This window comes from Labeo rohita, unplaced genomic scaffold, assembly GCF_022985175.1.
Source record: "Labeo rohita strain BAU-BD-2019 unplaced genomic scaffold, IGBB_LRoh.1.0 scaffold_278, whole genome shotgun sequence".
NCBI lineage: Eukaryota > Metazoa > Chordata > Actinopteri > Cypriniformes > Cyprinidae > Labeo > Labeo rohita.
Window position 1 is genome coordinate 19032 of NW_026129078.1, and position 11503 is coordinate 30534.

The 11503-nt window shown below is 35.3% G+C and overlaps 1 protein-coding gene across 1 annotated transcript in view; it reads right to left on the reverse strand.

Annotated features, from left to right (window-relative positions):
- Positions 1-2667: 2667 nt before the first annotated feature.
- LOC127160026 (ribonuclease inhibitor) overlaps positions 2668-11503 on the reverse strand; it is a 26634-nt gene continuing 17798 nt past the window's right edge. Inside the window, exons 6-10 of the mRNA XM_051102706.1 lie at positions 10614-10787; positions 9136-9309; positions 8268-8441; positions 7925-8086; positions 2668-3552 (exon numbers count right to left, since the gene is read on the reverse strand). Coding sequence (XP_050958663.1) covers positions 3543-3552; positions 7925-8086; positions 8268-8441; positions 9136-9309; positions 10614-10787 — 694 coding nt within the window. The 3' untranslated portion in view covers positions 2668-3542. The remainder of the gene's footprint in view (positions 3553-7924; positions 8087-8267; positions 8442-9135; positions 9310-10613; positions 10788-11503) is intronic.

The following is an 11503-nucleotide window of genomic DNA, read 5'->3' on the forward strand; positions in this document are numbered from 1 at the left end:
GTTGTTGCTTGAAGGGGATTCAAGCAATTGACGCCGAATTGCCGCTAATTTAAAAGTGAAAGTAAAATGTGCACTGCGCATTTACAAGCTATTTAAAAGCGAAGGAAAGCGAGTGAAAAGATGGAAATTGAAGATATGTGTCATTGAAGTTCGGAGCCAGTTTCCTACTTTCCTCATAACTGAGAAACTTGTTTCTGATGTAGCCAAACAGTTAACTTGCAAAAGCGGAAAAATAACGAAAAGAGAGTCCTCTCTATCAAGACAAGTTGAGCGACTCGCGAGGATATGGGGCTTAAATTGAAATTAGTTTACCCAAAACATACTTATTCTATCCACTAAAATAATAAGACAATATAAATAAAATAAAAAAATGAGGGTGGAAGAAAGCACTGGTCATTCACTCCCCTTGGATGATTCACTTGGATGGAATTTTGCATACATTACTAACTTCTAGTGGAGAAGCTAATGAGGGGGTGAGAGGTTAACATTTAAATAATAATAATAATAATAATAATAATTTTTATTTATTTATTTTATCTGGGCTAATCTTAATACTTAGTGTTACTACAAAAACATATGACGCAGTTTCCTCCATCTCCACTATCCAATGGACCGTACAGCAGCTGTTTTGCGGTCGCGCACTGGCTGTTGTGAAAGTACAGACGTAATCATAGATGTGAACATCCCGATTTAAAATCCTGAATATCAAACATGTTTGATATGATCGGGGCGGCCCCGATTTGTGTGAGAGCAGATCGGGAGGTGCAAGATTCGATCTGTGAACGTCTCACATTACCAGATAATCCGTGCCGAACATCGGGACTGATCGAGGTGCTCGACAAGATTTTTGCTCCGATTCTCGGGAGAGGAAAATCGGGGCAAAATCGGGCTAAAAATCCTGTAGTGTGAGCGCACATCAATGCAAAGATTATTTTTTCAGCTTTCAGATGATGTATAAATCTCAGTTAAAAAATAAATAAATAAAACAATAAATTAAAAAAAAAAACTTTCTGCCTGGCTTTGTGGTCCAGGGTCACATATAGAGAGAAGATTCTTTTGAGTTCACCATGCTTTTTTTCTCTCTCTCTATAAAATTGAAAAAAAAAGAAAAAAAGAAGGGAAAAAAAAAAAAAGTATAAAAGTGCTTATTTTTTCCCCCCTGGCTTCTAGCCATTTGGTCCTAGATCTAACAAAGGCCTCTTTAGCCTTTTCCATGAAAAATGAATTACATTTTTCTCTTAACAAATACAGACTTTCTTTATCTGCTTCATTTGGAGAGATCAGACATGTGATATGGTTAATTTATTTTCATAATGTTGCATATTGTAATCACTTTGATTTGAAAAGATCTTTACTCAATTTTATAGAGAAGTTATGACTCATATTTAAACAACTCTCTCTCTCTCTCTCTCTCTCTCTCTCTCTTTTTAATACCAAACAATAATTAGTATATTGTAATAGAGAGGTATTTAATGTCCAGTACTCTGGCTTCCTTAAAGGACTTTAATGTCCAGAATTTCTAACTCGATACAGACATGGTCACACAGTGAAAGATTACAAGATTTGGCAAAAGAATTAGATTATTCTCGAGACATTTAGTCTAATGAATATAATATTTTCCTAACAACAAAAACACATCTATATAATATATATTTTTCTTTTGGAAAAGTCATATCCATTTGAATGAAGTAAACTGATGACATATTTAAGATTAGACTGCGATTTCATGTAACACGTAAAAATGGTGACATTTCTTTCCAAAATAAAGGAAAGACAGGTGACTTTCAGAAAATAAATGCACAAACAGACTCTCTTTCACAATTACAAAGAGAGCATTTGTAATCTATATCCAATTGAAAATGCTCTAATGTGATTTTAACAAGATGTTATATTTTAAATGACTCTAGTTTGATTTGTTATACAGTAATCACTAAGGACTTTCCAAAAATATCCCAAGTGAGGGAAACATATTTACCAATAAAAATAAATAAATAAATAAATAAGGAGGAGAAGAATATTAACAAAGAGAGATATAACTGATTGGTTCCGGCACTTTTCATGAATTAAATCAAATTGATCTAAAAACAAATATTTGGAGACCTTACGTCCTACAGTCTTAGAACAAGTGCCCTGATTTCTGAGCAGAGAAAGTATTTTAAAAAAAGTTCATGACAATACAATATTCTACAGCTGAAATATGAGACATAGCTCATTAATACTCAAAAACCATCATTCAACAGCTGACCGATGTTAACATCAAAATTGCATCTAAGAAAAAGAAAACAGACACCACCAAACTGTTTAAATAAAGGGTTAGAGAAAATTCTTCACATAGAACTACTATTTTAAATAAACTGTTTTAACCCATTTATTTTATAAGTCCTTTTTATACTGCTGAGAATGGCATGAAAAGTCAGAGAAGCTCAATATGATCTTCACCAATTTTTACTGCATGGTGTGTTCCTAGAAGTTAACACTCTTCAGTGGAAATCTCACTTTTTTGTTTGTTTGCTTGTTTTTTTAAATGTATAAGTGTAGTCATTGGCCAATTGACAGTTTTCTTGTTCATTTACAAATTTTATATATATATATATATATATATATATATATATATATATATATATATATATATATATATATATATATATATATATGTGTGTGTGTGTGTTGTTCATTCTTCAAAGATTGTCCTCATTTGTGAAACTAAAAGTAAATTTGTAAACAAAAGTAAACAAAAACTTTAATTTTAAAATCTAAAAAAAAACATTAAACTTCCACCATAGACAAGAATATTGAAATCATAATAACATTTAAAAATATATTCCTGTCATATATTTCTGTCAGGAAAAGTCACAAAGTTTCATTAAAAACAAACTTTTCTTCAAACTGAGACACTGAAGCTGTCAGTTCAGCGCAAACTCACTGTGTGTGAAAACTCTTGTTTTAATCAATTAATCGGTCAAACACAGACACATATTTAACTTAATATAAAATTAAATAGAATAACAATGTGTATAAAAAGTAAGAGAGATCAGGTAAATGTTTTAAGTAACATGGAAATTTCACATAGTAGATTTGCTTTAGATCTTTTGATACATTTAAGTGCTTCACTTGACAATCACATTTAAAGATCTGAATCATTATGGATGAGTTTAATGCAAATAGTATTAAACTGAAGAGCCAGACAGACTCATCTGAGCTTCTTCCTCTTCTGTTCCAGCTTTAAATTAAACAAAATGATCACTTGAATACTAAAGCAACGTTAATCATTCAATATCACATGTTTCTAACACACATGCTGCATTATTTGATTGTAAAGTCTGAGTCTCTTCACCTGTATGGATCACATTCACACATTTATCACACATTTCTTTCTCCTCATAGACACAGTAGTGAAGCTCTTCTGTGGATCCTCACCTGATGTTTACTGCTCCTCTCAAGACCACTTCAAATTATGATATACAGCATTTATCATCTTTTGGTGATTAAACTTCAGGCATATCTTCTGATAGAGATCCATCAGCAGAAGTGCCTGACAGAGTTCAATCTACACTGTAAGGTGGAACAGAAGAGAAGATAATCAGAGTTCAGTGAACAAAACACAAGTTAGTTGCTATATTTCAATAAGGTTTTTTTATTTTATTTTATTTATTTTGAGTAAAAATGTACATTAAAATCCTGTGATCATAATTACTGACTATACCTGATTTTGAATATGTATTAATAAAACAGTATTTGTGTTTTAAATATAATACATTTAGAACATGAATTCCATTCTGTTTGTGTCTCTATTGAGTTAAAATAAAGTGAAACACATACTAATGAGTGTACGCCAAATATAATGAACAACAAGGAACAAATATAAATGTGATTTTGCCTTAACAAATGTTCCACTAGTTAAAGCCGTTTGTCCTCTAGTTTAAACATGTTTGTATTGGTCTCAGTAAGTAACTGAAATTATTGCACAGCTACCTGAAACACTCAGTTCTGATTGGTCAGTCGTGACATTCTGACCACCAGATATTGCCCTCTCATTATATTGACTCTCACGCTACACAGGCTGTTGCATGATATCCCGGACTACATTTCCCATCATCCATTGCATTGATCACACACACAGCTGCAACCAATCATAGACTGCCTGTTGTATGACTATCCCTGCGTTCCCTTTGGAAGGGCTCATCCCTGTGCCCTTCAAAGGGTTTACCATTAGGTGTGATAGCTTCGAAAGGTTGAAGGGTGTAGGGGACCAAACAACTGTTTCTTGAAGTGCCCTTATGCGTCATCGTCCCGTGACCACACGGAGGCGCCAACATCATGGAAAGAAACAGCGCAAAGGATCATGGGGGCCCGAAGTGTCCATCAGTTGTACCCTTTGAAATCCTTCATTCCGAAGGGTCCTCTGAAATGGCCAGTTTTGAACACTTTGGTTTGGAACGACCCTTCAATATGACGGCCATGATTGTTTTCACTCCGAAGTGCCCTTTGGAGGGTGATATATCCCAAGGATCCAGCAGCTTTCCAGAGGAACACTGGCCAGGTATGGACACTGCAAGAATTTTGTTAGCTCTTAAACAAGGCCCGCGATCACTGGAAAAACACATTTGTGAATTTTAAGCCAATCGCAAACTATTCTGACTTGGCAGACTGCATTTTTTTGTGATGGCATTATTCAACCTCTCCAATCTGAGTTTAAATGCCAGGGTCCGCATTCGTCACTCGCTCAATTCATGGATTATGCTTTGTTGACTGTTGCCTCTTTGTTTACTGTAGATGTTGTGGAGGAGAAAATAGGTTGCTTCAGTTGCGAAGTTTGTCAACCGCAAGCTCCAAGACATTGAAATATACTGATCGCACCTCCGGTGATTAAACCTGTTCATGAAATGGTGGCTGCACCGGCATTAACCCTTGTTAAAGTTGTTGCTAATTGATGAGAAGTGTTTAACTGAATCCAAATACCCTCATTCACTATTCCCTAGATTAGACCACTAATACAGTTCAGTTGAAGGAGTGAATGAAAACGAGTGAGCGAATTCAGACACTGAGTCACTGGAAGGACTGACGCTTTTGCATAGTTTGTGCTGCGGTTTAATAATCATTTGAAACTGGCAGCTCCAGTATGAAAGGGTTTACCTTGAACTCTGTCATGGAAACTCTCACAGTGCATTATGGGTATTCTCTAGCCGTTGAGAATACATCAGTTGTACACTTGTTATTGCTGTGCACTGTGGGATTGAATGAGTGCATCTGATAATGTCCACTAAGTTTTCGGACACCACTGAAAATTGCTGTCCACTCAAAAAGTGCCTTATTTAAGCATATGGGGGTGATTTCGACACGTACAGGGTTTGTCTTTTTATAATGCTTTCTTCTCAAATAACATTGTATGTTCTCATCTTTATTTATGTGATGAAAAGATGTGTAATTAATGATACAAGCCCAGATAGCACACGTATGTCTGCAAGATTTCTGTTAAAGATCGCTTCATCTGGAAAGCATCTGCTGTGTACAAACAGGTTTCTATATATTCATACAAGGACTGTACATTATGTCTTAAATGTCTGTCATGCCTGAAACTTCCAACTGTTTTTCTTTGTAGAAACTTTAAGCTAAAAAATGTGTCCAATCAATAATTTGTGTCTAATTATTCACTTTTATGGCAATGTAGCGTCTGGACCAATCAGACATACATTAATTGTTACATTTAACAAATAGTCTTTAAACACAACAGGCCAGCTACATGCTGGAGCTCTGGAGACAAACCCCCCCAAAGCAGCTAACACCCCAAAAGGGCTCAGTTGCCAGGACAACGATCTGATACCACAGGTTTTATTGCTTCAAGGAATGCACATCTGCCCATGCTACATTTGCCATAGGAAAGACACAATGCCTATAGACTCTTTCCTATTCATTCACAGACAAACCTTTCTTTGACCTTCCTATCACACATAGCCCAGGTCATTGTGTACAGTATTACTGCATTGTATTTTAATTTTGTCTGTTGTTTTTGTATTTGTCTTTCTACTATTTTATGCATGTGTTACGATAGATCTCTAGTGTAGTATAACTTACCTATGTCATGTTTGGACTCTTTTAATTCATATTTTGATGATCTAAAAGATGGTGTAAATTAGATGTTGATACCTATGCAACATATTAGTGTTTTAAGAAACCCTAGTAGTTTTTGCATTAACACCCAATCGAATTACATATGCAAAACACCATGCTCACAGACAAAGAGTCGTAAACTTTCTCTCCAAAGGTGAAAGTTACCATTGGTTCATGGACCTCCTGGAGGCACAGCCTCCAGAGAGTTTAAAGGCATCGACCCCTCTCTCTTGTCTCTCTCTTCACTCTCTTCTTCGTCTGCAACATCTCCCGATTGCTGCCCGTGTGGAGGAACCCACGGGGAGCCTGAGCCGGCACAGGGCGTGCCCGGCGGGCCCGACAGGCCCAACATACAGAGCTGTGGCTCTCGACCACAAAGAGCCAGACAGTTCCACTTAAACCTGGAATTCATCTTCATGACTCGCCTCAGTCAGTCAGTGGTTCTTGGAGAACCTAAGAAGATGAGCTAGAACTCTTCAGGACTTCCCTAAGCGTGCGCCAGGCCTTGCGGCCTTGTCTTTCCATTCCACAAAGATCACAGGACTTCAGCTGGGTCCCTCTCAGCTTTTGGTTCTACTTCACTTTTCACATTGGAAGAAAATCCCAGTCACCATTGAGTCAGAACATCTTTGGAATTCATCACTCTTCAGACCCGGAAGAACGTGATTGCACTTCCAAACCCACCACTGCTCCAAACCATCTTTCACCAGAGACTGCATTCGGACGCTTGTTCAACGACCAAGGCAATGCAAGTATCGTACATTTAACTAAACGAACAGAGGTTTAGTATAAGCTGTAGACAGCACTGATGGTTTCACTCAGGTGGTTAACTGACTCTTTCGTAGCTTCATTTCCTTGTCTCTCTCTAACTGCTTCTCACTGACCCTTCCCCCATGTATGAGTGAGTTTATGTTGGTTTGTTTAGATTAGCTATGTGTTAGTCCTTCGTTAATAAACTATTGTGCACAAATTACATGAGTGTTGATTCTGATTCTGCTTTGCAAATTAATGTCCCTTTACGATTCCGATTCGAGCTACATGCTCTAATACAATGGTACTTTAAGAAAGTTATTTCCTGTTGCCAATAAAATATCAGTTCTTAGAGTTGATATAAAAATTACACTGAATGTTCGCTGGGCGAACAGATTAGTTGATGGAAAATTAATTCTGCTACAGTTACTACTGGCAGCTGATATAAATAATTGTAATTAATCATAATTAATTGTAATTATTTATATACATTTCCCTTTGAGCTAAACTCGCAACAGCAAAAAAAAAAAAAAAATTAGTGAGATAATGCACATCCAGCCAGTTGTTGTCACAGAATAAACCCCTTCAGAATGATACAAGTCCTGATCAACCTGTCAGGTTTATTCTTGATAAGGATGTACATTATCCCTTACATAAGCATAAAGTAATGTGACGTGTTGCTTGTCAAAGTAAAATAACACAAGAGACAGAGACATTGATCATGTGATGTTGGACGGCTGTGAGCTGAAGCTGGAATCTGCACTGATTTTACCAGCGTTTTCCTACAATCTGACCAAATCTATTTCAAACTGTAATGATTCACTATTACTGATGTCATTAATAAAGCAGGTGTTGTTGTATAAAGCTCTGACAGTGTGCTTTTGTTCTCTTTCCTGCTTTGTGTTCAACATTTTATTACATTTTACATTTCATTCTGACACAAACCCTTTGAAATCAAGCTTGATGATAATTTGATAAACTCTTCACAAAAATTTGAAAGTTAATATTTGTCCACATATCAGAGGGAAATTAATATTTTTAATATCACAAAGTGATGTTTACTCACCTCAGGGTACAGTTTGAGTCTCGTAGCACATCAATGAGCTGCTGCTTTGAGTCTCCAATCATATTGTTTCTCAAATCAAGCTCTTTTAGAAACTGCAGTGCTTTTGTGTTTGTCAAAGACTGAGTTAAAGAAGAAACATCTGTAATGCCACACTTATAAAGACTAGATAGAGACAAACAGAGAAGAGAGATCATCTTACAAACAAATCATTATGGTGAAGAATTTTCCACAAATGTGAACCCATGAACCCACTCATCATGAGATACTGAGAATAAAGTGTTTTGGTTTAAACTATTAAAGTGATTTTTCATCATTTTGATTCTTGTATGTGAATGTTACTGACCTCAATCTCTCCAGTTTACAGTGTGAATCCTTCAGTACGTCACATAAGTGATTCACTCCTGTGTTTTTTATTTGATTCCAGCTCAGGTTCAGTTCTCTCAGGTGTGATGGGTTTGATTTCAGAGCTGAAGTCAGAATGAGACACTGTTTCTCTGTAATACTGCATAAACACAGACTAAAGACAGAAAGAGAAAAGACAATGAATCAGATCTATGATGCATCATGAGTAAATGCCATGCATTCACTAATAAACCAGCAAAATCAGGGAATCTTAATGGTATGCAACAAACCAAGACAGGACATTTGAGGACACTAGTTACATTCCAAGTCTGGATTTGTCCTCACTCAACAAGTGCATTTTATTAATTTAGATTAATATATAGGATTCATGTAGACACAATAGAAAAACACTTAAAATGTCTAAATTCATAATTTTAATGCAAGACAACCAATTGCATCAATAAATAATTTTAAGTTATTTTAGCAATTTTAGGTTATTTATTTTAGTTATTTTAGAGTGTACAATCTATAAATACACATTTTGCATTAAAGAAGATTTAGTGAAAAGTACCATTAGTCCAGTATAAATGTGACTCTCAGAATGATCTACTGTCATTTTTTACACTTGTTTTTATTCTGTTTTCACTTGTCTTGTTTCACAGCAAACATGTAAGATTTCAGAAAGTTTAACGCTCTAATAAACACACTAACCCATTAACTAATAGTATTGCTGAATCTTTCTAAAGATGGAGAAAAAAAAGAGAAGATGCAGCACTATAAATTATGTGACCTGAGTCTGTTGTCCTAAAAAAATCTAAACAGTAAACTTTAATCTCACTGTCACTGCTGTACAGTATAATGATACGAACTTTAATTTCTTCATTTTGCATTGTGGGTTCATCAGTAGATCACTGAGGTTTTTCACTCCAGAGTTTCCTAGTTGATTTCCACTGAGGTTCAGTTCTCTCAGGTGTGATGGGTTTGATTTCAGAGTTGAAGTCAGGATGAGACACTGTTTCTCTGTAATTCTGCATCTATACAGACTGAAGACAGAAAGAGAAAGAACAATGATCATTAAACAAAAATCTTTGATTTCGCTTTTACTTATTCCCTCCCCGTTCTGAGTCGTACTTATCTGAATGATGCCTGAAACGTCATGAAACACGAGCACTTCCTGTGTTTACTTGCCTCTTTATGTTGAATTGCGTTCTGTATCCCTAAATTATAAGTTGCTTTGGATAAAAGTGTCTGCTATATGAATAAATCTAAATGTAGCTCTATAGCCGGGTTTCCATCCAAAGTTGCAAATTTAACTCATGCGCAAAATTGGAATGTCGCATAAAACATTTGCGAATAAGCACTGTTTCCATCCAACTAATCAAAGACAACAAAATCGTCACTTCCTGATAAACTGTACTATATATTAGCTGTTTAGGAACGCAGTCGTGTAAGACAGTTCTGGGCAGCAATTATACAGAAATACTTTGATGACAGACTTTGCTCAGGCTTTTTAGAATGACCATAACAACATTTCAGATGCTGTGTAATGAGATTGGTCCACTGGTTACACGGGTTTTGCTTTCCCATAGTGCAAAGTCACATGACTTTTTTGATTCGTATGGAGAAATTTATTCGGCAAATGCTTTTCCATCTCCCATTATTTGCATTAACCCTTTTTCACAGTCAAAAACCACCTCAAGCAAGCATAAAAAACTTTTTTGCAAGTTAAGGAATTTTATTCAAAATGTGGTGTTTCCATCACTCGTTTCTGATGTGATACTTCAAAATTCGCATGAACACAGGGTGATGGAAACATAGCTTTTGACAATCATCTTATAGAAGAGCTACAGTGTCTGTAGATCAGTGTAATAAATGATAGAGAAATGCAATATGATTTGTTGATTGTAACATGCTGCAGTCTAAAAGTGTCTGCTCTTTAAGAATGTAAGGCCCATCTTCACTTTCTCATTGTGTGTTTGCTGTGAATACAGGAGTTATGTTGATGTGATGTGTTTGACATGAGCTCTGTTCATAAAAGTATCATCAGTTTCACATGTGGCGGGTTACTGTCTTACATTATGAAACGTACAACAGTAGACATATAGTCTGTCATATAGTCTATAGTTCCCATAATCTGTTTGTAATCATGTCACTAGTTCTGTGTGCTGGAAACTGTTGTTTATTTTCTTTTTTTATTTATTATTATTTTTTTTAATCTTTTTTTTTTTTTTTTTTTTTTTTTTGTTTATTCTTTTATCTATTGTAGCAACCAAAGCAAATCTCATGATATTTCTAAACAGTAAACTTAAATCTCACTGTAACTGCTGTACAGTATAATGATACTAACTCTAGTTTCTCCAGCTTGAATTGTGTGTTCATCAGTAGATCACTGAGGTTTTTCACTCCAGAGTCTCCTAGTTCATTCCCGCTGAGGTCCAGTTCTCTTAGGTGTGATGGGTTTGATTTCAGAGCTGAAGTCAGGATGAAACACTGCTCCTCTGTAATACTGCATCTCCACAGACTGAAAACAGAAAGAGAAAAGACAATGATCTATGGTGATCAACTTACTAATGTGTTTTGCGTATTCCAGCAGACTTAACATGTAACATGGAGAAAGACTACACATTGTTAATTTAAATATACTACAAACTACACAAAGTTATAAAGGTATGCAAAAGTTGAAAATCAGCTAAATTATCCATTAAGATGTGAGCTATTTATCAAAGTTATGAGGTTTTACTTGATAACATTAGCTACATTAGTTAACATGGACTAATGATGAACAACTTGCATTTAATAACCTTTATGGAAGTTTCAACATGTATTAATACAATTAAACAAAATCCAAACTTTTAGTTTATACACTGAACTGACATGAACATTAAATAATTATATAAACATTAATAAATGCTGTCAAAATATATTGATAGCTAATGTTAACAAATCAAATTGTTACTGTTTACTATTGTCATAAATCACTTTAGTCTCACAGATCAATGTTCAAACATACTGTAGACTAAACAATTACAAGTCAACAACAAAGACAGTTTGCTTTTAAAAAACTATACTTTGCACATGTTTTCATTTAAGGAATAAATGTATTTCCTTAAACTGAAAACATTCAAACATGTTTTGAAAATGCAGTTCATTTGCTTTAGCGCTGCACTGATTCGAAGCAGATACTCACCACTGATTCTTAAATGCGCTTGAAGTAACACAGAGTCAGAGCACACAACT